The sequence below is a fragment of the Drosophila albomicans genome, chromosome 3 (genome assembly GCF_009650485.2).
Source record: "Drosophila albomicans strain 15112-1751.03 chromosome 3, ASM965048v2, whole genome shotgun sequence".
Classification (NCBI taxonomy): domain Eukaryota; kingdom Metazoa; phylum Arthropoda; class Insecta; order Diptera; family Drosophilidae; genus Drosophila; species Drosophila albomicans.
The window spans coordinates 40110685-40137573 of record NC_047629.2 but is presented as its reverse complement, the minus strand read 5'-3'; the positions used below and the strand labels follow the sequence as shown (position 1 = coordinate 40137573).

The following is a 26889-nucleotide window of genomic DNA, read 5'->3' as shown; positions in this document are numbered from 1 at the left end:
GTAATTATGCAAATGAGGCTGGCATCCAAGCCAGGCCAGAAATAAAATTGAAAATGTGCCACAAAATTAGTTAAAGTGGGGCATGCCACAAGCAGCTCAGCCGCAGCTGCAACACCACCAATCAGTCTTCCAAACAGAGAGAGAGAGGGTGAGAGAACTTATCTGTGATGAAACTCTTTCGCTTCAATCGCATGGTATGCATTTTTAATTCAGTCGAAAGTGTTGCAACTTGCAGCGTTGCCAGTGGCAGCAAGGAGGCAGCCTGCCAAGCGTTTCACTTTGACATAGAAAAATCTGCTATTGATTTCGCCTCGAAGCAGCAGCAGATGAAGTAACGAATCCAGTTTTTGTTTCTCTGTGTTTTCTCTCGTCACGCCGAGCAATTTGCATTTAAAGTTTTTTTTCTTTTTTTTTTGCTTTAATGCTGCAAACAAAAGTGGAAAGCCCTTCTTCCCCCTCTCAGCCCAGCCACACCCTCAAGCTTTGTCATTTCGCATGCTCGTTAGTGCGCAGAGCAGAGAATGCAAAGTAGTTGTTGCTGAGATAGTGCACAGTGCAAAGCAGCAGGCAACTCACAAACACATGCCACAATTTATAAGCAGAGTTACTATTTTTGTAGCAGTCAACAGGGTAACAAGCGGTGAAGGGGGGAAAAGGCAAGCCGAACATGTCAAAGTGGAGCAATCGGCATGAGCCGGACAAAGGGGGGCAAGGCGAGGAGGCAGCAACTGGTCAAGCATAAGAAACAAGCAGCCCATAAGTATGCTATGGCAACAGACAGACAGATGGAGAAACAGACAAAGCAGAAGGGAGAGAAGGAGAGAGAGAGAGCAATTGGAGCTGGGAGTTGAAGAGCAAAACGTTTGTAGCCAAAGCAAATGTGCGGCAATTGCAGCTGCTGCTGCTGCATCTGAAGAGTTGCACCGAGATGCCATCACGGCACAGGTAAAGTCAACAGCAGGCAGCCAGGCATCCAGGCAGGCAGAAGGAAATTGGAGGAGGCAGACAGAGCAGAGCAGAGCAGAGCTGCCTCAGTGAACCGTAGAGCAAAAATGCGCTGCTCGTCGAGGCGGCAAACTAAGTAACTAAGCCAAAGTGGCGCACCACGTAGCTGGCATTCCATGTTGAAATGTGATAGACAGACGCATAATAATGTTAATGTAGCAGCTCCTGGCAGCTGCCAAACGAAACGATTGCTGCGTGGTCACTGTACGAATACAGAGAAGATAGAGAAGCGAATAGCAATCTCCGATAGCTGACCAGCTGCTGGTTCAATACTGAGTTTCAGTTTTCAGCCAACTAACACACGGCGTATACGTCATATTATTAACGAGTTTTTTATGTGCGCCAAACCACATTACTATAAAAGGGGGGAGCGGGGACGGAGGCAGCACTGCACTGATAATGTGCTTAGCACTCGCTGACTAAGATTAAGTATCCGCCTGTGCACAAAGTTTATGGCTCAAATGGAATGCGGCAACATTGTGGAAATTTATACGGCAAATCAAATCAATGGCAAATATTGAGAACGAACTCCTTAAAGCAACTGCTGCACATGGGAACTCTTTACTTAGAGTATTTCTTCAACTTTAATAGTAAATTGTATTCAACACAATTGGATTAAGATTTCTGTTTGAGATGTCCTTTTAATTGATGTCAAATTACGAACAACACATTCATAAAGTGTACGACGCCTGAGGCAAAAATGCTTTTGTAGAGCAAAATTCCATTGTGCGCAATTAAATTTTGTCGATTGCAAATATTTATTGGTATTTATAGCAACTTCATAAATTGCAAGAGAAAATAGAGAGCAGACATTTTATGGCTTAAAACGAACAAGTGACAATTATTTAGAATTATGTTTATCGTTTTCAGAAAATATAAATAATAAACTGATTTAGCACACAACTGAATATTTCATGTTTAAGTAAAAGCATTCTTAAACTGAGAATAAGTTAAAAAGAAACAAAAAAAACAGCTTTTAAAGTATGTTTTATTATGCAAATTTATGTTTACTCTCAAAATATTTTATGATAGGCTAAAGCTGGTTAAATGTCAGAGAAGGACAATATTTATTGTCGACATATTTCATCTGCATCATTCTAGACATTGTCATAATTATATTTTAATTTATTGAAATATCTAGAGACAGATAGTAAATTAGCATTGGTTAAACTAAAAGCAAAATCTTGTTTTATTTATTATTGGCTAATCTGTATACACTATACAACACTTGAATTAAATTATGATGACAAAGTGTGTAATCGATGTTACTGTAACATTGCGAAAAACATTGAAACTTGCAGCGCACAAAAACTCTTCAAATTAAAATTACTAGAATAAATAAATGTGAATAGTTATCTTCTACAAAAAGTTAGACATCTCACAATACAATAGAACATGTTGCTATTTATTTTAAAAGTTACAATTTCATAGCGTTTTAAGTAATAAGCTTAAGCACCGGATGAAAACACTTTAAGTAATGTTCAGGATCAACTTGAGACAAAGAGCTTTCAAAGAACACTCATGGCACACACACACACGCTAAGGGAATTCCTCTCTCTCTCTCTCTCTCTGTCGATTCACTTTGGAAAGTGTCCAGCAGCAGTTGCGTCGAAGTGTAAACGATAAACGCAGCTCCTTTTGGCCACTGACCATGACCAGCAACAACAACAACAATGAAAACATTGAGCAATAAAGATAACAACAACAACAAGAGGAACGAAGAACGAGGAACAAGAAGTCGAAGAAGAGACCCAGCGTAACTACAACTCACATCAACAAGAAATTCCTGTCCTTTCACACGGAATTGATATGTCGTCGTGGTCGAGCACGTCGCCCTGCCACATGCTGCATTGTTGCACTTATCTGTGTTGTCGCTGTGGCTACGCATAAGTGGCCATAGTGCCCATTGTAGTTTCCCCCCTTTTCCCCCATTTCGCCCATTTTCCCTCCATTTGCGTGGAGCGTAAATTGTTATTTTCAGTAATTATGTCCAATAAGCGACGAAGCGTGAAGGGAAATGTGGCAAGCGAGGTACATGCAGCAGAAGACAGGAAGAGGGATGCAGAGGGAGGCTGCCATTGAGCTCCTGGCGCTGCTGACGTTGCATGGCGGAAGGAAAACGTTGTCGTTAATGTTGCCGTTATGTAAGCTAACCCAGTTTTAGCGGCGACATGGCATTTCCTTCCTGAATGCCTCAACGCACGCCCCCGCAACCCCGCAACCCCACCTCCGGCTCCGCTCTCTCCAAACTACAAGAGCTTGTGCGATAAATGCACCACTACGAAATTATAGAGCTGCAAATAAAAGCGGAGAAAAAAAATCTAAAACGAAAAAGAAAAGAAAATTGTGGCGCGGCTTCAATTGACTTGAGGTTAGAACGAAGCAATGAGGTTACGCTTTGGGGGCACAAATGGGAGCAGAAACAGGTTGGAGGGTCAAGACAAGAGTTGAGCAGGCAACGGTTTTTATTTTATTATTATTTATTAATTTGTACTAAGTGTATTTTTTGTAGTCTCATTATTATTTAATATGGTTTTCTGCTACTTATTTGACAAGTTATACATTAAATAGAAACAAAAATTCCAATTATTTAACTTAAGCATTAAATATTTTAGAAATATGTAAAAATTAACAATACAATTAAGCTTGTTATACTGTTAAATTTTACATATTTTTAGACTATTTCTTTATTATTGGAATTTAATCACAAATACATAGAATTTACTTTTCAAGAGAAATATTTTACTGCGTGGATTCTATACTAAGCAGATTGTATAATTCTGATTTCATACAACCATATTTTGAGTAAGTTCTTGATCAACTTATTGACAGCTTAACTAGTTATACTTTAAACAAATAATAGGACTATTTATAGCAACACAAAATATAATAATTAAAGGAACATAAACGGTTATCTAAACTAGTGCTCACTAAGCAATATTCTCCCCGCAGCTGCACCTGAAAATTCAGTGCTAACATTTTTGCAGTGAACTTTTTTGTTGCCTACTTTTTGGGGCCTGCCAGCTGAAGCCTGACAGCGAACTTAATAAAGGAAAAAGAACAGTGGAAGAAGCGAAAACCAGTCGAGCAAGCTCTTTCAAAACAGACTGTGTGTGTTTCCTGTTCCCTTCTCTAACTTTTTCTCTTGAGGTTGTCGAACATTGCATTGCTCTTATCGCTGGCGGCTCAGCGCCACTTTTCTGTTTTCTTAGCTGCCAATTTTTTTCTTTCTTTTTTTCGTTTTTCTGGCCCTTGCAATTGCCATCGACATTTCCACAGGTGTAAATGTCTACACACACAAAAGCATGTGTGTGTGTGGCACTAAGCTGCTTCTGCAGTGGCCAAGAGCAACTGTTTGGGCAACTCCTCCATAGTTTAAGCGACGCCCAAGCACAGATCTCGTTGTATTTTTTGGTTATAATTTTCACGTTTGCAAGCGCCACACGTGTCTCTCCATATGTATGTGTGTGTGTGTGTTGTATTTTTGTTGAAATAAATTTTATTTAAACTTTCGTCTCGTATTTTTGGCAATTTTCTCCCTTTCTTTTTTTTTAGTATTATTTGTGCTGTAGTGTAACGTGTGAAATTCAATTATATGGCAGGATTTATATGTCGAACATGGCGTCGTTTGCAGTTTCGAGTTGCAGTCAGCTGAAATTTTATTTGAAGAGCCAAAAAAAATACACATCCACCCACACACACAAATATTACAGACACATATTATATGTGTGAGTGCATGCATAAAAATAATATGAAAATGCTGCGAAATCAGCGCGCTATTCAATTGGAAACTGTTTAATATGCGTATAAAAGGCGAATATTATGCTCAGCTTTTATTATAAAATTGTTTTCATTTTTTTACCATCCCTTTCCCTCTCTCTTTTTCTGTCTCTCTTTCTTGCTCTCACTCTCTCCCTTGAGTAGTTTGTGATTGCATATTTGAAACGAGTTTTAAATTCATGGCCGACAATCTGTGAGTGGATAATTAAAGTGCAGCTTAGCAGCTGAATTAAGCTTTGGCCAGAGATTCCGCTTTCACTCAATTGAAATGTTTTTAATTTGGAAAAATGTCAAATGGTTTATAGCTGTCAATTAAGCATTTTAATGCACAAAAAATGAAGATGTTTCTCTACATTTTTCAGGTGCTTAAGTTATGTTTCGGGTTGAATGATATTTATATAAAAACAATAATTATTAGACACAAATTTACTTGACTTAAAAGGAAAACTAAATAAATAATTAAATATATAAAAGCATGAATGAAAACAAATAAAAAAATGTCAATCATTATTTTCAACAATTTGATCAAAGAATAAAAAAGCAATTTAACAAATTTTACTCGTTAATTACAATCAATCAATAATATCAATCAAATTCGACAATTTACTTTACAATCAAACGATTGATTTTTCTTGTTGCTGCCTTCTCTTTGCCCGCTTTTTTTGGCTTTATAAAGCTTAAAGAAATTAAATATATATATATTTTAGTAGAAACAATTTGAAAACTTTAACCACAAATATTGCGTTTGCAAATTGACTTTAATTTAACAGAAAAGGAAAACAATTAAATAAATATGTACAATAATAAAAAAAAGTTCAATTAATGTTTTTAAAATTTTATACACAATTTTATTCAAGTTGATTCGATTAAATTACGAAATATATTCTTATAATCAAATAATAAAATGATTTCTTTTTGTCTAATTAATTAAATATTTTTACTTATAAGAGTTGTATAATAAATCAAAACGACACAAAAATTGATTTTAGTGAAACATAAAAATCCAATAAAGTTAAAAGATACTCAATCGATGAAGTCCTTCAATAAAATAGTATCAAATTTAAAGCACCATCTTTCAATTCGATAATTATTCAGGTAAACATAGAAACAAGCTTTCTTGTTCTAAATGCATTGAATATTTACGAATTCCCCAAACACAAATTCTAAAAAAATTGCGTGTAATCCATGATGTCTGCCAGAGAGAGAAAGAGAAATCTCTCGAAATCAGTTGGAAGCTCACTTCAAAATAGTTTTGAGCTGCACTAATGTAGACTAAGCACTGACACACGCACACACACACACACACACATTCAGACAAGTTTTTGGCAGAGAGTACTTTGAGAGATGCCAGTTGTTGCATTAGGCAAACAAAGAAATGTTATGCATGCACCATATCCAGGGCAATTACGCAGAGTGCTCTTAAGTACCGCCCAAAAACAGGAGCAGCCAACACCGACACCAACAGCAGAACGAACACTAACTGGACACAATTACATTAACAGTTTAGCACACACATACACAGGTGGCAATAAAGTAAGCAAACAAACTAAATTAAACCCAAGCTGCAGCTCAAAATAAGCCCATGCACAGAGGTAGCTAGCCAGGCAACAATTTGGGGCAACAGCAAAAGGGGCCAACAAAATCCGCCTTACGGTTGTCAGACGTTGCAAAGGCAACTGGCCGAGTGACAAAGTGACAAAGTGACTGCATGACTGACAGCTGAACTTTTACGCAAGCTAACAAAACAGGTAAACAATGTCAAGCAGCATCAAGCAGCGAGCAAAGGAGAAAGCGCAAAAGCTTGGGTGTTGTGGCTTTTGTTTAATAATAATAAAACACCACTATAGCACACAGCATACAAAGCAACAAAACGAAAATTGTTTGGTTGCGAAAGCGCAAAGGAAACGCAGCGGGAGCAAAATGGCGGCTCTAGGCGGTGGGAATTACATTACCAAGTGTCTGACTGACTGACTGACGGACTGAATGCAACTGCAGCTTACTGCAAAAACCACACAGAGACAGAGTGAAGTCCTCACGCAGGGAGACCGAGAGAGAAAGGGACACCACTGACACAGCTGCAGTTGGCAATTGTCATGAGTATTCGTCTGACTATCGTCTGTCAGCCGGCAATCACCTGGGCAACCCAGCTTGCAGCTTGCACCATGCACCATGTGGCAAGCGAGGCATTTCCATCCGCATCTCCATCTCCATCCAGATCTCCATATACATCTGCATCTCCATCGCATGCCGAGCGAATTGCGAAATGCCTTTACTGTCGGCGTTATTATTATGGTTTGCTATTGGCTTTATATAACTTCATTCAAGGTATGCACGGCGTGGGATCAGCACATAACATCAGGCATAACACTTTATTAATGGTAATTGGTGTGCTTTGCAATATCATATTACATTTCTATGGTTAAAGTTCACTTACCAACTATTTGAATTCATTTTGAGTAGAGTCAGGATAAGGTATAAAGGTGATATAACTATACCAACATCTTTTAAGTTTTCATCAAAGATTTATGATAAAATACCCTAGTCTCTAATTTAAAATGTTTTGGATTGTAAAAGGCTTCAGATCTTTCATATTTTCATAATTTCTACGGATTCACATAGATGCATTTTGCTTACTTCAAAACTCTTTGCATTGAAAGATGAGTAAAAAAATTAATAAATTAATCTACAAAAAATGTCTAATGTCTTGAGTAATGAAAATATTTATATTATATTATTTGTGCTTTTTTAAACTTATCATCGTATATCAAATAGTCAAAATAACATCAATATTTGAAAATACTTTGATATATTGTATTAGAAAATTTGGTGTAGTTCTTAGTTCAATTATTTGTGGAAAATGTTAAAAATTTAACATTTTAGAGTTAGGTATTTTAAGCTTGAATAAAATTACTCAGCATTTTGTGGGATATATACAAAAATATGATTAGGTAAATTTATTTGTTAATAATAAAAATTTAAAAAGTTAGAAGAGATTAGTTTTAATTAGACTCTAGAGTCAAATTAATAACCATTTAGAATTGGTTTGTCCTTTAAATTGTCTTCCGAATATATTCCTGCATTTTTCCAGGGTATATAATCGTCTATCTGTCTGCTCGCCTGTTGCATTCTTGTTGATTTTGTTGTTATAGCTGTTGCTGCCGTTGCAGCTTGTTATTTGCGTGTTTGTAAGCCATGTTATGACAATAATGTGCGATGTGTTGAGTGTGTTGTACTCTCCGTGTATGTTGTGCCTGAGTGTGTGTGTGTGTGTGCATTACTGGAGCTGCTTGTCGTGTGCCGAGCCAAAGTTAAATCTTGTTTTTATTGTCACATTTGCCATAAAGGCAGCTGAGGGAGCTGTAGCCTGAAGAAGCAGCGTCATAAGATGCCGCCTAAGCTGCTACACAGGTGTGTGTGCATGTGAGTGTGTGTGCGAGTGTATGAGCTGTGTGTAAGCCAGACAAATCATAATCAGAGACAACAGCAAAGGCAGCTGCAACAGCAGCAGCAGCAGCAGCAGGGGCAAGCAACGACAACGACGACGACAACAAAATTCACCTTAACAACGAAACATGACTTTGCCTTTCGCTCGGGCTTAGCACGGCGAGTAATGTGGGCTACGTGCCACGCCCACCGGCCAGAGCACGGATCATACAGATAAGAGTACAACCATGTAGTTGATGATGGGAGAAAGGGGAAAAAGGAAATTATGCAATGTAGAAAGCGCTGCGCGTGCTCAGCCTTTGCAAATAAAAAGCGCATATTTATCGGTTTTTTATGTTGCATACTTCATGGCGCAGAAAGGCACAAGATAAATGTGAAACTGTATGTGTGTGTGTTTGTTTGTGTGCGAAGCAAACTAACAATAATGAAAGCCAAAGCTAATGATAGAAACTAACTGCAGCTGCAACTTACACAAACGCAATTTGCAAAAGGCAGTTGTTGAGTTTCTTCCGCTCTAATCTAAATGATGATGATGCTGCGCAAGAGTTGCGCTGTTGCTCAAGGCGTATACTTAATGTGATAGCTGTAGGCGTGGGTTGTTGTGGGCCAACTTCATTGCCATTCATGAAAGTTGTAATGCGCATAAATATAAGCCAGCATAAATTTTAGTTTTAAGGGTTTTAAGGAGAGCTCAATAAATGAATTTCACATTCAACAGCTTCATCATTTATTTACTCAACAATAAATTTTAGATTCAACCTTTTGATTCAACAGTTTCATCACTTATTAACTCAACAATAAATTTAAGTTTATGCAGTTTGAATATTTATTAATTCCAGAATATTTTGATTCAACAGTTTTACTCTTCACTGCCTATATGTTTAATTGTAATATACAACACGAACTTATTTGGTATTTAGTCCTAACATTCATGTAATATTTCGTGGTCTTCAAATAAAATCATAGATAGTCCTTATAAGTTTAATATCACACCAAAATTATCTTGAGTGATGTAATTTTCAAGTCAATTTCGTAAAAAAACGTAAAACCCTTTTGCACAATTGTTTTGATTTTATGCCTAACATTCTTTGAAATTTTTGTAGTCTTCAAATAAAATCATAAATGTGATTTAAATCACACAAAAATTCTCTTCACTAATTAAATTGTTAAATCAATTTCGGTACATAAATAAAGTAACATAAATATGTAACTCTTCAATCTGCAAAGGGAATATTTTATGAATGTTTAATTGACCCACAAATTTTCTTTTTGCTGCCTGTGTTCATGTTCCATATTATAATATGGAAGGGTATTATAACTTTATGCCGGCAGGAAATGTATGTAACAGGCAGAAAGAGATATCTCCGACCCCATAAACAGCGTGAACAACCGAGAAGGCCATGTACGTCTGTCCGTCTAAACACCTAGATCTCAGAGACTATAACAGATAGAGATATAATTATGTAAATTATGTTTGCACGCAGATTAAGATTATTTCACATTTATGCAAAGCAAAATCGCAAAGTGAAAAAATATAAATAATTTGTTGGTGCATACAATATCAAGTAAAGTTTTTATGATTCCTGAAAACTTGGCTGCGATTAGATAAAAATTTTAAAAGGTATTTAATAAATACTTTTGTATGGGCAAAAACTCTTATTTTCTTCGGTACTTAGTTGCTGACAATATGGTATATTTTGTACTCTTTGGTATATTTTATATTGATATGCCAAATATTGATTATTAATATTAATTTGGTATATTTTAAATAATACAGCATTGTTTCATTTTTATTCAAAATTGGTACCGGGTATAACAAAGTCAAGCACACTCGACAGTAGCTTTCGTACTTGTTTTTGTATGTTTAATTCACCCTCAAATTTTCAGATTATTCTTTTTGTTGTCCATGTTCATATTTCTTGTTATAATATAATGTTTTTTGTTGTGACAAAAGCATTTTTTTATACGTTGAACTCTTTGATATTTAAAAGAATTAATTAAATAACGAATGTAGTTTATTTTACCAAACAATATTTATTTGTAATTTAATTTGCCGCTTTTCATGAAATTAAAAATAAAAGTTCTGCTTTTTCAGCGCAACAATAAATAGTTATTTTTATGCGCACCCCTTGAGACCTTTTTGAAAACTCTTGCTTTGCCTTAATAAAAATCTTTTTATAACATAACTTCAAATGCTGAAAAAGGCAACAGGAAAGTCAACCGGACTTTAGCAGCAAACGGAAACAAAGCGAGGACTGAACTTGTTGAATCTTGAGCTCGACGCTTTCATAGTTTGCTTTCATTCAGCAACTCGACAGCTGCTTTAATTGAGCTCGAGTAGTCAAAAGCACACTTGCCTCACACTCTCTGCTTTCTCTCACTAATTTCACTCACTAATTTTCGTTGCTGTTGGCTGTGGCTGCGGTTGTGCTTCACTAATTTTGGCAACTAATTGAAATCAAATTTGTAAAGCCACTAAACAGTTTAACGCTCATTGCACACGCGACACATTTTGAATTGCCAGAGACGCCTTTTGCCTTGTCACCTTGCACAAAATTGATTGACAGCCACGCCCCCAATTGTTGGCTAACCGTTAGCTACACAATGATAATTGTTTTCATACAATTTACTGTTAGATTGTGGCCGAAATACACGATGCCATGCTTTAGTTGTTGGTCTAACCATAAATTCAACCCAACACGGACTTCAAAGCGTATACGTAATATTGTGTGCCTGTGTGTGTGTGTGTGCGGGAGTGCATGCATGCGTGAATAGACAAACATATTCGAGCTGGCTATGCTTTTGTCAATAATATGCATTAATTAAGTGCAGACATGTCTGTCGGACAGCTCACAGCAAGGGGGTTGCGTTGCTCAACATGGCGTATACGTGTTCTGTCCATGTATGCGTATAAATTTAATTGGAATTTTGATATCACAACAACAACATCTGCAGCTGGCATAGACAAAAAAAAACAAAAAGTCTCTCTCACTCCCCTAATGCGAATGTCATTATCGAAATCACTTTGCAGCCTGAGCTGAGCGGAAGCCAAAAGTGAAAGAAAGTCGTGCACAAAAAAATGCAATTTCCTAGCTGGCTAGGGAGTCTGTTGGGAAGCGTGCCAGCTGCGTACTGCGTTGAGGTGAGCTGCATTTTTGCCTGCTGCCTGCTGTCTGCTGATTGAAATGACCCAGCCAAGCGTTGAGGGCAGAGACTCTACTCTACTCCAGAGACTGCCACAGCAGGTGGAACATCGGCAAGAAAGGCTTCAGAGATGTTCTTTTTTCCCAGAGTATGTGTGTGTAGCTGATGCTCGACAAATAGTTGCGCAACTGACACGCAAACTATGCGGAAGGCCTGCAACTAGCACACACTCATAGCAGAGTTCTGTGGCAACATCAAGTGGGAGTGGAAGTGGAAGTTAAAGCCGTAGCTAAAGAAGCAGCAACGGCAGCTGCTTCGGACTAGGCTCAATGGCGTAGCTCGAACTATTTTGTGTGTGTGTACTTTGAGTGGACCATCGTTTGTCACACGTCAGGCTGGGGGACAGTTTCAGTTGCATTCCCACATTGCACAGTGGTTCTGCAGCATTTATTCACCCCCAAAAAAATGAGAATTGATTGAACATTTTGAAATCTCTGCGAAAAGTCAATTGACATATTGACACTTGAACTCTTTTTGTCAGAACGAATTGAGTAGGAAGAGCGTTGGTAATTGAATAAGATTCAATTAGAGTTGCATAAATAACACGCTGTTTGCGTATTGAGTTTGCGTCTTACTCAACTTCAAAATGGACAATCCAATTAAATAAATTATTAGTGAGTTGTGAATAGATTCAACAACAAATGATTTATTGATGTTGAGGAGAGAATCAAAATGGGAATTTAAAGCAAAGGTTAAAGCTTTATCTGTTTCTGAATAAATGCCAAAACTTTCAAATTTAATAATAAACCATCTTTTATGAAAGCAATTTAAAACAGCATCTCTGTATTCAATTAAAGTAAACCATTTATATGACTTTTGCTATTTTTTGCATATTTTTTACTCATTTGATACTTCAGTTGTATATTTTTTAATTTAAGATTTCTTAATTTACCAGTTTAAAACATATACGCAAAATATAACTAAAATGTATCAACACGATATTTAATTTTATTTGTGTTTTTGTTATAGACATGTATAGATATTAGTTTTGTTTTAAAACTTGTTCTTTAGCAATAGGCAAATTTGTATGAAAGCAACATAAAAATGTTCATACTATATGTAAATTTAACAAAGCTTAACTTATTGGACATATGGACCTTGATTTTTTTGTGACTTTATTTTTTTTTATAGTTATTCTGTTTTTAGATTATTACATTTACAAATAAACAATTGTTTATGACAGCAATTTACAACAGGTTCTATTGATACAACTGAAATTCCACATTTAATTTATTTCCTTTATACATTTGATTTTTATTGTGAGTTTACATATTTTTATTACACATTTGATATTTATATTGCTTTTCGAAATCCTGTAGTTTTTACTTTTATTTAAACCCGAATTTATTTGAAATTTATAGCTTTACTTTCTCCTTTACTTTGACAACTCTGAAATTTCATTTTGCATAGAAAATATTTTGAAATTTGCGTAAATCCTTTCAAACATAACTTTAGTAAGTATGTTTACTTGTTTGCACAATTATTTTTGCTTGAGATTTGTTGCTTTTCTTATATGAAATTTACAGTATTTTTTTTTATTATTTTCCATTTATTTTGCTTACATGATTACATTTTTGGTGCGTATACCAATATTAACTACAGTATTTATGAATGCTGAAAATGGTTACGATTCATTAAAAATTGTAGAAGTTATTTTTAAATATTTACTTGCTTTGGCTGACAATTTGGTATATTTTGCACTCTATCGAATTTTAAATGTAGTATATACCATTATACCAAATATAGCTTTCGGTGTATTCATTTGATATATTTATAGAATAGTTCCCTAATTTGTTTATTTTACAAGCTTTATTTATTTCGCTTCTCAGTAATACAAATTAACATTATCCACTCCCACTTTGCGTTACAACTCTTATTCCTTGATCTGCTTCAACTTGATCTATTGTTTGAGGTTATTTTGCCAGCGTAAATTGCGTAAAATTGGTGTGCTACGCTCTTTGAGGAGTGCGACGAGTATATCTCACTCAGCGAGCACTCACTTGTCTGTCACTCGGCTGTCTTGCGATTCTCAGTGGACCACACTGTGAGTTGTTGAGTTGAGATGGGTGTTGACTGACGCTCTGACACTCTGCTGAGGCTGGTGAGGTTGTGTTTGGGGCTAATGGAGTTTGCAAGAGAGCTCAAGGAACACAAAAACAGCAAAAATACAGAAAAATAAATGTGGATCAAGCTGCCGTATGCGCACAAAGGCAGCTGCTGCTGCTGCTGCTGCTGGATATGCAGAGCGAGCCAACTTACAAATCGTTGTCGTCGCTGCTGCAAAAAGGGGAAAACTACCTTTCCAGTCCACTCAACTAGCCTGTGTGTGTGGCACAAACAACAGTAGCTGCAGCTCCCTAACTCCCAGCCTAGTTTTCAGTCTTGCTGCCTGACTGTCCCTTGCCATATCCCTTGCCATGTCCCTTGCTTCTCTCTATGGCTTCTTCCTTCCTCCTCCTCTGCCTTGCTCTTTTCTCCTTGCTTTAGCTTACTCCTTTCTCCTCATCTCTATGCCTTGCTCCCTGTTCCCTGCTCTGTCTATGCTGCATGCCTCCGCTTGCCCGCAATGTGCATGTGGTTGCCACAAGTTGAAAGCGTCGCTGCTGCCGTTGCATGCACACACATAGAGTTGCCGCCCGAGGCTAGCAACCAAAACCCGGCCATGCCAGACCAAGACCAGAGAGCAGCGACGGCAACGGCGTCGACTGTGTGGCAGCAGCGGTTTTGTTTATATGCCAACATTTGGGCGCTCCCTCTATGTGTGTGTGTGATGTGTGTATGTTTGGTGAGTATTTCACTGACTGCAGGTTGTTGTCGCTCTGTCGCTCTCACACTCACTGTAGTTGTAGCCCTCAAGCTGTACGTGTGAGTGGTTTTAGTGTTGTTCTGGATTTTTAAGTTGTTTTCGTTGTCGTTCGTTTGTACGTTGCACGCTTCTGCGTTGTTGTTGTTTGTGTTTCCTTTTTTACTCGTCTTTAGTTGCAATTTGCACACACACACACACATACAACATATGCACTTAGCCAACACACACATACACACAGATACAGGTTGTTGTGGCATAGCCACGCACTGAATGCTGACACCAATTAGGGTTAGGCAATGCTCTCTGTTGTTCGTGCGTTGCATGTTTACAGTAGCCACAAAACATAATTTTTGTTTAGACAACTACCAAACAACGAGGACTAAACTGCATCTGCTCCAAACTCCCACTCTAACTCCAGTTACTGCCTTTGCCTTTGCTTCGTAATTATCGCCTGCAACAGCAGAAAAGAGAAAAGAGATGCTAGGCGAAGCCCGGTAACCGAATCTGGCCGGAGACGAACCAGCTGCCAGTTTGGCATAATTTTCACTTTTGCATTTTCCCACAAAGAAACTTTTTATGCGCTGCCGCTGCTGTTGCTGTCGATGCAAAAGAGTTCTCTGCATTGGAAATTAAATCCAAAAATTCCAATTAGTTGGCTCGACAACAAAAGTGAAGCATACTTATTGGCGCGTGTAGAAATTTTTCAATCCACTCATAATTATGCTACTTGAGAGCAGAGTTTGATTAGATTGTTATTGCATTATAAAGTTTGTATTAATTCAACAAATTTCTAAGTGCTTGAAAAGCATAATATGTGCATATTAATATGCAATTAATGCATACTTAACATTTTTCGACATATTTAAAAAGTTTTTTTCTTGAAGTTATTCCTATATTGCTTTTTTTTTATTCCTTTCCTTACTTTGCCTCTTATTCTAGTTTTAGTCATACCACAGTTATGTTTATCGGTATTGAAACTAAAAACATGTAAAAAGCCCTGCTTTTAATGTTAAAGCTATTCATTTTATTACTTAAACAAATATTGCAACTGCTCGTGTATTTAATATAAGAATGTTAATACTCAAATATAACACAAATTTATAAAAATAATACTCAGAATGATTACAAAAATTTTTACATATTAAATTGCAACCATTATTGTAACTCAGATTAAAACGATAAATGACAAATGTATTTTCATTACTACTATTGTGTTAGTATATAATACTAATCGCTTTAGTATATAATACTGTAATCGCATGCAACTCTGTAATTATTGTTATCGAAAACACTGCCTATCGATATGAGCCTATACTGTAATCGCATGCAACTCTGTAATTATTGTTATCGAAAACACTGCCACCGTCTGATCTTGGCAGCTATGGTATACACCATGATACAATTATACAAGGTAGTCTCGTCGGAAAAAATATTTCGTCAATGCGCATTCGTATTTCGACGCAAGAGGTTGTCTGCGGACGAAATTTTTAGCGCAATTAACCCTTATGCAAAATGACTTTTTGCCATGTATGCCGTAGACACGGATAGAATTAAAACATTTAGAGAATTCTCATATATATTATTAATATTGTTCATAAACAATTTACATTTTAAAAATATGTGAAGGAGACATTAACATTAGCTTCAAAATATGTAAATATTAATATCATCGTCTAAGGGTTAATGCGCATTTCATTGTCGTCTCGTTCACACTACCACGCTGTGCCTCTTTCACTCGCACTCATTGCTAACATAGACAGGGTACCAGCTTTTTTCCGACGAGACTACCTTGTATAATTGTATCATGGTATACACTGTGCAGACATGTACAGTTAAAATTAAACACAAATATTTCATAAACTAAAGCTGCATATTATTTGACAACAACTCCATTAGTTCTATTTAGTTCAATTTTTAATAGTTTTTGCAACTTACAGTAACTTAAAATTGCCCGTTTTCATATTTCGACGCTTTAATCTGCTTCTTATTTGAGTGTATCTATTAGTCGGTTAAGCCCCAGTTAATGTGCTGCACATTGTTGTAGCAGCCTTTTTTGAGTTTGCTTAGATGTTGCTGGCGCTGCATTGAATTTTCACCATAACGAGTTCTTGTTGTGGTTGTTTTTGTTGTTGTTATTCTGCCAGTTTCATGAGCTTTTCTTGTTTTTGTTTTTGTTGTCGTTATTTTCGCTGCCAACTCCAAGAGTTGATTAGAAAGTTTTTTCAACTTTTGCCACTGCTACTGCTCTTGCTGCTGTTGCCATCCTTGCTGCAGTTGCTGTTGTTGTTGTTGTCGTTGTTGCTGTGGCCTTTCGCTGCGTTGCTCACTTGTTTCCATTAGGCGGCGAGTTTTGCAGGTCGCGATTCGCGAGCATATGTGGGTGCCACCTCTGCCACCTCTCCATGCCCCCGTTTTCCAAAACATATGCAACTCATATCCTGCTGAAAGTACTCCAACATGTGTGTGTGTGTGTTTCCGTGTGTATGTGTGTGTGGCTTATCGCTTGGCTGCGCTGTCGCTTAGCATAAAAACTATGGCACACAACTTTTCCTAATTAATTTTTAATGTGTGCAAAATGTTTTGTAAATGAGTATTTACTTTAGTTTTACATAAACCAAGGTCTACTTAGAGTTTAGGACAGGCAAATTACTGTCTGACAGACATGAAATGTCAGCAGCAAAAGTAAAGAGAAGAGAACTGTTTGAGTTGATGCTGATTTGCAAGCAAAAATTGTTGAAGGAATTAAATCAGAATGCAGAAGGAGAAAAAATCAAACTATATACAGCTGTGAACTTTGAAATAGCAGTACTTCGAGATAAAATTTATGGTTGCTTATGTTATATTTTGTTTTTGTCGCACTGCTATTTCAAAGTTCAGAGCTGTATTCATTTTGAGTCTTATTGTCAAATCGATTTTATGTAAATTTATACAATTTTGTGTACTTGGTAATTAAAAAATATATACGCATTTTTAACACTTTTAAATAAAACGTAAATTCTGATGTGATGCTACACTTTTTAAGAAAACTTTCTCTGTTGAGTTTAAAGAATATTTCAATCTTGCTGCAGCTTTGCATATCGATTATGAATTGCTGTTGAATTACAAATGGTTTGCTGCAGCATTGCCACACACTTTCTAAATCCATGCCATATGCAAACGCGTTCAAAATATTTACCCTAGTTTTCCACATCCGGTCTCGCTCTCTCTCTCTCTCTCTCTCTCTCTACGCTTGAAGCTTAAACAAACGTACATGTTTTAGTTTTGAATTGAGTGCCAACTTGTTTGCCCCCCAGGAAGAAGAGAAGCGTTTTATGTGTGTTTTTTTTTAGAATTTACACAAAAAAAATGCGAAGGGGAAAGGCGACTTGACGTGAAGTGGTATTTGTGCCACGCCCTTAACTGTTGATTGCGTGCTCAAGTAACGCACTAATTGCATATGGCAATTGCTGGCCCCTAGTTACATGGATTCACACCCCACACACACACACACACACTAATACACACACAGAGAGACACACACGGATGCCTGCTGGACATGACACATGTCCAACAACTAGCAAATTGAGGAAAGCAAAATGAAAATGGCAAAAGAGAGTGAAAGAGAAATGCAAAGCACGCTCAGAACTTCGCTCCATTATGCTCTTTATAGAGCACAATCTACACACACACACACACGGACTGATATATATATAGATACTCTATAGTTCAGCATCCCCTTAACTAAACGTTTCTTTTTTTCCATTTTTACTTTTGTCTTGTGCAGAGATTTGCGATTCAATCACATTGAGAAGCTGCCGGCCAATGCATTCAATGGCCTCAGCCAACTGACGACACTCTTTCTCAACGACAACGAAATGGCATTTGTCGAGGAGGATGCCTTTAAGGATCTGCGGGCATTAAGGTTTCTCTATTTGAACAAGAATCGCCTAAGCCGCTTACCCGCCACCATCTTTCAGCAATTGAGCAGCTTAGAGGCACTGTAAGTACTTTCAACACACAACTGCATCCGGTTTCAATATCAAGTTTAATTAAAAATATCGCGCATTCGCCACGATTACCCAAAAACCACTTTTAGCTATCTCGATGGCAATGATATTTGGCAACTGCCTGTTGGACTTTTTGACAATTCGCCACGTTTGCAACGAATGTAAGTAGCATCCTCTCGCTCTCGCTCTCACACTCAACCTTGACTGAATATTTGGCTAACCATTTGTTTGGTTTTTATTTTGTGTTTTCTTGTTTTGTTTTCTGGCTTTTGGCTTTTGGCTTTTTCTGTGTGCAGCATTCTGAACAACAACAAGCTGACCAATCTGCCGCTGGAAATGTTCAACAAATTGCATAGTCTGAGGCAACTACGTTTGGATGGCAACCCGATTGATTGCAATTGCGGTGTCTATTCACTCTGGCGTCGTTGGCATTTGGACATCCCAACGCAAAGAGTCTCCATCTCATTGTCGTGTGCACAGCCCACAGCATTGCAGCGCCTCAGCTTCAGTCAGCTCAATGAGCGGCATTTCCAATGTGGTAAGTAGAGAGTGTTGATGACACTAGTCAAGCTTAGCACTCAATTTGCCATTTAAAACGGACAATATTAATGATGAACTTGGCAAATAAATGGGTATATAATATGTTATTTAAAGCGGAGCAGAATAGTCAACAGAGTCAACTATTTGATTGACTTTAAAATAACTAAATAATATAATTTAAATGCAAATGAAAATGTTGACTTTAAGAAGGATATATAATAAATGCAACTCTAATGACTTCATTACATTAAGTAAAGATTTGTATTTAAGTTTAATGATGCAGAAATATGTACAAGAATTGTTGATAAGCGAACAGAGAGAACATTCTTTTATTTTGACTGCATTTAGAGAATTTTATATATATGTACTACATGTTGAAAAATATACCAAAGCTAATTCATTTCCTTTTTAAGCTTATTATCTGTGATTTACATCTATTTACCAAGCTTTTGCGATGCAAATCAATTTAAAAAGCGCCAAAAAACATTTATTTACATATTTTGTGTTTATGCTTAGTGTTTTACATATACATATGTATGTTGGTAATTCTCAGGCGGAATTTGCCACATGCGACATATTTATAGTGAAAGACATAAACTAAACAATTTTGAAAATAAGTAAAAGTTAAGATTGATTTTAGAACCTATTTCTGTTTTACCATAAAATACAAAAATTCGTTCATTTATTGGTTTGCGTGCGAATTCAATCATTTTGGCAATTATCTTAAAACAGAAAAATAATTCCATAATCATTCTTAGCTCTAATTAAAGTGATAATCCAGAGCTATAGGAAAAAACTTTATATAGAATTTAAAAATGTTGTTTTCGAACGTGACATTTCCGCCAGAGAATTACCCATATACGTAAAATTTGTAAAAACATAAAAAATGTATTTTTGCTAGACTTACTTAAATGGAATTTATATTTAGGCTTACTTTTTGTAACTCTATTGCAATCTATTGCCTTTACAAACATATTTAAACAGTGGATGAAAGCTGTTATTTTTTCTACATTGAATGTTTTGCTTTCTTAACCCTTCATAAACAATTTTCTGTCAAGCGGCAATCTATTTACTTCAGTAGCTTATATTTTACCATAGGTTTTTAAACTAAAAATATAATTACGAATAAAAACATTTATGTTGCTTTAAATGCTGCAGTCAAACCATCTCTAAATACTTTTATCTAACGTATTATCTAGATAGCCATAATCCAGCAATTAAGTGCTGCTTTAAGCCAGTGCCATAATTTGTGTGCTTCCATTCCACAGTTAAGCCCGAATTGCTGGCGGGTCCACACGACATGCACGTGAACAGTGGCGAAACGGTGAGCATGCTCTGCGAGGTGGAAGGTCAACCCAAGCCCGAATTGATTTGGATGCAAAACACAAACGAGATCGGTGTGGAGCAGGCGCCACGCATGCAGGTGCTGCCCAGCGGAGCGCTGCTCATCAACGGTGTCGAATCGAATGACATTGGCATCTATGAGTGCATTGCGCGCAATGAAATGGGCGAGATCAAATCGCAGCCCGTACGCATGATGGTTCACGACGCTGACAGCGCACAGAACAGCCTCCACAACATCCACGACCACGACCACGTACATCTGGATGGCAATCAGGTGCGGGCTGGCGTCGCCGCGGTTGTGGAACCGACACCAATGCCACCGCATTTCACCCATCAGCCACATGACCAAATTGTTGCCCTCCACGGGTCCGGGCACGTGCTGCTCGATTGCGTTGCCATCGGCTGGCCACAGCCAGACATACAATGGTTCGTCAATGGCCGGCAACTGTCCCAGTCCACGTCCACACTGCAGCTGCAGGCCAACGGCAGTCTGGTGCTCCTCGAACCCAGCCAGTTGACAGCGGGCACGTATCGTTGCGAGGCCCACAACAGTCTGGGCTCTGTGCAGGCCACCGCCCGCATCGAAGTGAAGGGTGAGTGAAATGTTCTCTATACTCTGTCCAGATTGGGGCAGCGTTAATGTGCCCCATGCTCTCGCATGTCCGCTGAACAGTTGCTGCAGTTACAACTGTCGCGTTTAACACAATTTGCAGTCGATTTAATTTGTATAGAGTTAACCGTTTGCCAGTTTGCCAGTTGTCCGACCCGGCTTTATATTGTATATATATACCATTGGTAACTTCGTTATACGAACACAGTTTGTTCATTCCCAATTGAGCGTCCATGATTTAAGTCAACTTGCAATCGCCATCGCCATCGCTGAATTGAACTGTAGTGTATATTTTTATTGCAGGCAATTGGATTCACTCAAGGCTTAAGATTAATTGCTAGCAAAACAAGAGCAACGAGAAAAAGGAAGAGCGAGTTTCAAACAGCGATTTACGAGCGATTTCCAATTTATTGGCATAGTTTTTAATGTTTTTCCATTTTTGGGCAAAGCGCTTGCAGTCTATTTATAGCTGTTGCATTGCACAAATCGAAGTGAATTCTTGTTCAAGTTATGCGAAATGCGATTGCTTTAAATTTCATTTCAAATAATTGATTCTGAACTCTATGGTATATTTAAAATGTAGGAGTATATAAAAATTCTATATTGGTATATTTGAGTATTTTTTTAGTATATCCAATAGTGGAATTTTAACGAATATACCGTTTTTTCTACACTTGTTTTTTTGTTGGAAATACAGTCGTTATACCAAATATAGCTTTTGGTATATTTTAGTATTTTTTGGTATATTAAGTGTAACATTTTAAATATATTACCGTTTTTTTGTTATGTATATTGTATATATCGATACTATAAATATATTTTTTGGTATATTTAAGTATTTTTTCGGAATATTAAATTGTACAATTTTATCGAAAATATATTTTTTCCATACTTTTGCTGAAAATTTAAAAATATATCGAAATTCCAAATATATTGGTATATTTTAGTATTTTTTGGTATGTTAATCTCAAAATTTTCAAATATCTCAATGTCGATCAAACTCGACTGTAGCATTTTTACTTGCTTTGCATTTACTATCTTTTTTAACTACATATTTATTTATGTGCAGCGAGTCTAACAGCTGGAAATTAATTGCATTGAATATTGTTTTTGACTTTTTATATCAGTTAGCTAAAAAGTTATGTTTGATTGAAGTTCGTATTGATTTATTTTCCGTGGTACATTTTTCAAGAATTAAATGCTGATAAATGCCTGTGATTGATTTGTAAATAACAGACTGCATTTTAGCGCATCAAAAACAGAAACTGTAGGATATAAAATAATTGGTATTTAAATTTAAACCGCGGAATAATATGATAAAATGTTTTACGTGAACTGTTTTGCATTAAGTGTCTGCAAAAATTGATCATAGATAGTTTTTAACTTGAATTTATAATTAGTTTAATGACAAATTTGTAGTCACTTTTTATACATTTTAGCCATTAATAATAATTCTATTAAAATGTAATTAATGTTGGTAAACAACATACTAGACTATATCACTTTTTTTGGCCAAGCTCAATACTTTATAATTTAAACGAGGCAAGGCAACCAGCACGTAGTTGGCAATTAGCGAGAGTATTTAAATGTTTGCTTTAATATCTTTAATTGCTAAGCCAAAAAACCGTCGCGACGTGACTGTACTTTTAATGGCATTATTTAGGGAGTGGCCAAAAAAAAAGAAAAAAAAAAAACAGAAACAAAAAGTGTTCAGTCAGCGCCTTAATCACAATGGCTCATTATAATTTGTGGTCACAGCACAAAATGAAGTGCAAAATGTGCGCATTATTTTGCGCAAATTAAGTGCAAAAATTATAAACTATTATGAATGCAGCACGCACTTTTCAACCAGCAGGCGGGTGGTTTGCAGTGGTTGAGGGGCGTGGCAGTTCAAGCAGTCAAGCGTGGCATTTGGTCAGCATAATTAACCCCACAAACACACACACTCGAACACATAGACAGAAAAACATGGAGTGCAGTCGAGAGACAAACCAAAATGGCGAACAGCAGTTTGTTTGAGCCACGCCAAAAAGTATGCTATGAAAAATGTGTTTGCATTATGCATACGACCCGTGGGACGCAATAGGAAAACTGCGCCTCGCAGGAAGAAAACAGAAAATAAATTTAAAAAACCCCGCAAACAACAACAAGAAACGCATTGAAAAATGACCAGCAGCTGTTGAATTTCAGGATTTATATTTGGTTTTACTTTTCTCGTTTTTGTTTTTTCGTTTTTTGGCGTTTTCATTTTCTTCAATTTTGTTGGCCGGCTGCTATTTGGAGCGGGAGAAATTGCTCAAATCGCTCAATACGCCTCGTTGCATCTCTCGTTGCAGATTTACCCGAAATTTTAATGGCACCACAAAACCAAACAATCAAACTGGGCAAAGCCTTTGTGCTGGAATGCGATGCCGATGGCAATCCGTTGCCCAGCATAACCTGGCAATTCAATGGGCAACCACTCGAGGCCAGCGTTGACCTGCTGTTGGAGAACGAGAACACAGAGCTGGTGGTTAGCGTGGCCAAAGAGCACCATGCGGGTAAGTACTGCCATTCACTCTGGCACTCGCCATTCTGGCATTCAGCATTTATAATTTGCAGTCAACATTCGCAAAACGTTTTCAAACATTTTTCAGGTGTCTATCGCTGCATTGCGAGCAATGAGAACGGCGAAGTTAGCGCTTGGGCAGCGATTAAAGTGGAGCAATCGCAGCAACCGCCACGTTTGGCCATTGAGCCAAGCAATTTGGTGGCCATTACGGGCACCACGATTGAGTTGCCCTGTCAGGCAGAACAGCAGGAGGATGGACTTCAAGTAAGTTTCTGCTGACGAAAAGTTGCGACTACAAGTATTTGCCAGCCACTTGTTGACTTGTGGTCTTCTCCTCCTGTCTCTTGGTAGATTGTCTGGCGTCGCGACGGACGTTCCATCGATCCCAATGTGCAATTGACCGAGAAATATCAAATAAGCGGCACGGGCAGTTTGTTTGTCAAGAATGTGACCATCCTCGATGGCGGACGCTACGAATGCCAGCTAAAGAATCGATTCGGTCGTGCCACAGCCTCCGCACTCGTTACCATAAGGTGAGTTCTTTTTACTTTTACCCATCTGTATTGTGTTGGTAATAGCATAAAACTTACCTACTGTCTGCAATCAATGCGCTGCAAGTTGTGTTCAAAGGAAACAACTTTTCGATCCAGACGCCTCACTCAAAGCACTCAAAAGGCAGACAGTTCTTAAGTAGTAAGGGTTTTGCACTTAAATGCATTTAAGAACGCGCCAAACTTGCTTAATTAATTGAAAAATAGTTGTAGTGCTTGAGAGCAGCCAAAAAAGAAAACTGTATAATATAAGCACTTACTGCACAGTGGTGCAAGCACGCAGACTGTCTACATATACTGACTTCTTAAATGGTCAACTGGGAACGATTCTCTTCAAGTGTTTCGGGCATTTAACAATCACTACGGGTTGCGTTGCTCTTGTATGCAAAGCGAACACTATGCAACCCATGTAGGGCAATAAAACAAACCCTTAAAGTTTAAGTAAATGGCACACTGGTGAAAGTCAAATGAAAATGTTTTACAATAATTTAAAATCATATTCGAAAATGTATGAAGAAAAGATTATCTTGAAACATGTACATGTATTGAAGTTATTCAGAAATGAAGATTTTAAGAAAACCAACAAATAGAATAAGGGCTATTGCAGTCATCATTTTAATTTAGCTTTCTAAGATGTTGTCCATATACAAACAAATTTTATTTATATGCTTTCTTTTTATGTTTTCAATATAAAAAAAAAATTTTATAGAACCTTGCATTTAAAAGCTAAAAGCTAAAATGGTTCTATTAAGTTTGACGAATTCTCTGACTATTACAAAAAACAAATCAGCTTGAGGTATTATTAATCAGAAATAAATTTCAGTGATCAAGATTTTAGACCAACAAAATGAAAAGGGTCTATTGCAGTATTGAATTCCGTTTACCTTTAAATTTAAAAGACTTTTAAGTACGTAAATAATAAACACTTTTACAGGCACTTACTTCATAGCAAACTACCTTAAATTAATATATTTACATTTTGTCCCACTCTTGCCCCACTGTGCAGGTGACTTAATAGCATTTGAAGTAGCTTCTATTTTAGTTTAGCTGGCAAGTTAATAATCCCTTTAGGCAAATATCGTTTTTGAGTTCATAAACTTTGAGCAGTTGTTCGCCTGCTGTGGCCCCACTGTGCCGCTGGCTAAACTGCATATAAAATATGCACTAAAAGACATCAAAAAGCGGCGACGAAAGCACAAAAGTTGCTGTGCCAGTTGGCAGCTTTGTAAAACGTGCCAAGACAGGACAAGAAACGTGACAAACCGACAGAGCGACAGACAAAGTAAGAGCAAGAAAAGAAAAAGAGAACAGGGGCAGGGCAGGGCAGGGCAGGGCATGGGAGTCACAGTGGGACACTGACAAGTTGAGTGCATGGAATGAGAGAACCGCACAAGTTGTTCAAATTGCCCAAATTGAAATTGAGTTGACAAGTTGTTCATGGGACTGGAACCAGTTTCTGTTTCTTCAACTGGAGCCGCCGGGTCTAGGCTCCAACTTTGCAAAGATGATACCAAAAGGCCAAAAAATCGTTGAAGAATGGAAGGGGGCAGCATGCAGGCCGTAAATCAATTTGGGGCGCCCAAGCAAATGATAAAGCAAAAGCCGCACACAAAACGGTAAACCAAAGCAAGCCCACAAATCTCCCAGCAGTAGCAGAAGCAGCAAAGAAACTGAAGGCGTTTGCTTACGCAGCCATTTTTAAATGCATAATGCAGCAGGAGCAGCGGGAAGGGGGAGTGGGAGCGGGGCTGAAAGTAGACTTCTTCCGACTGGCATATGACCTGCTTCCCTCTATGAGATTGTGTGTGCTCTGTGCTGTATTCTGTTCTGTGTTCTGTGCTGTGCACGCATCATTTAGTTTCGCTTGCCAGCTGTGGGCGAAAAAGTCTGCCAGGATGCAGGCTCAGTTGCAGGCTGCTTCTGCTGCTGTTGCAGTGGCAGCAACGGCTTACAGTTGTGCCAGCAGCATTAGAAACTTTACTCATTACGCTGTGTGCCAACCTCAGTCGCCAGACCGCAGCAAAGCGACGGCAGCTAGCTAACAACAAAATTGAAAAAAGGCAAAACGCTAAAAGTGAAAAACTCCTTCCCCAGCACTATTGCTGAGTCACAGACCAAGAACGACACAACAACAACAACACCAACAGTAAAAAAGTGCGAGCGAAAAACCGCTGAAAGCAGCGACAACAACAACAGCTGCAAAAGCAAAAGCAACTGAAATCCGCCTAAGTTGTGGGTAATGCTGGCGTAAAACAAAAGCTTATCCTGTTACTGGGCTGCTAATGGGGGGCAGAGTAAGCTCGCCACGGAAATACGTTGCCATTGCCACACAGCATGTGGTACACTCACACACACACACGCACTCACACTTGCACACAAACAGAAAGTTAAGCCAAGAAAAGACACACACTAGAAAAAGTCGCTTAAGCTGCAACAATCTGACTTAAGATATACACTTTAATTGCAGTGAAAACAAGCGCGCATAAGTTTATTAATGTAGCCAGAGGGATATTGATATTTTCTCATATAAAGTTGCTACACACTATAAGTGTACAGAACGAAAATGCTTTAAAAATATAATATAAATTTAAAACTAACTGAGTTGATCGAATAATCTGATTAGCAATAGCTTTTCCAAATTATTGCATAATTTATTTATAAAACAAAAATTTTATAAATAGAAATCATACATCAGTTAAATTTTAATTATTATCTTTTTATTTCTTATACAACGGTACAAGTTTACTTTTCAAAAATGTGAATTAGAATTAGAAAAATTTGTATTTTTTAGGTAGAAGATTACAACATGTTCAACGGCATTATTCAATAGTTGCAAAATGAAGCACAGTCACAGATATTTTCCAAATTCTATACATAATTTTAATTCATTTTTTCTATTTCTTCAAAGACGGTCTTCACATTTCTTAGAGTGCGATAAATAAGCAGAGAACTATATTGCTATCCATTTTCAAATGAACTTTAAATGAATCAACATCTTTTGGTTTGCCAAAGTTAAAGAAACTATATTTTTAATATGTTACAATACATGCGATCTAATAATATTATTG

At 37.3% G+C, this 26889-nt stretch overlaps 1 protein-coding gene across 1 annotated transcript in view; it reads left to right on the top strand.

Moving 5' to 3' along the window:
* The window catches only part of LOC117566548 (peroxidasin), a 40248-nt gene that overhangs the window by 8487 nt on the left and 4872 nt on the right, over positions 1 to 26889 (top strand). Inside the window, exons 2-8 of the mRNA XM_034246090.2 lie at positions 18003 to 18218; positions 18315 to 18386; positions 18522 to 18763; positions 20034 to 20702; positions 23056 to 23259; positions 23356 to 23534; positions 23622 to 23803. Coding sequence (XP_034101981.1) covers positions 18003 to 18218; positions 18315 to 18386; positions 18522 to 18763; positions 20034 to 20702; positions 23056 to 23259; positions 23356 to 23534; positions 23622 to 23803 — 1764 coding nt within the window. The remainder of the gene's footprint in view (positions 1 to 18002; positions 18219 to 18314; positions 18387 to 18521; positions 18764 to 20033; positions 20703 to 23055; positions 23260 to 23355; positions 23535 to 23621; positions 23804 to 26889) is intronic.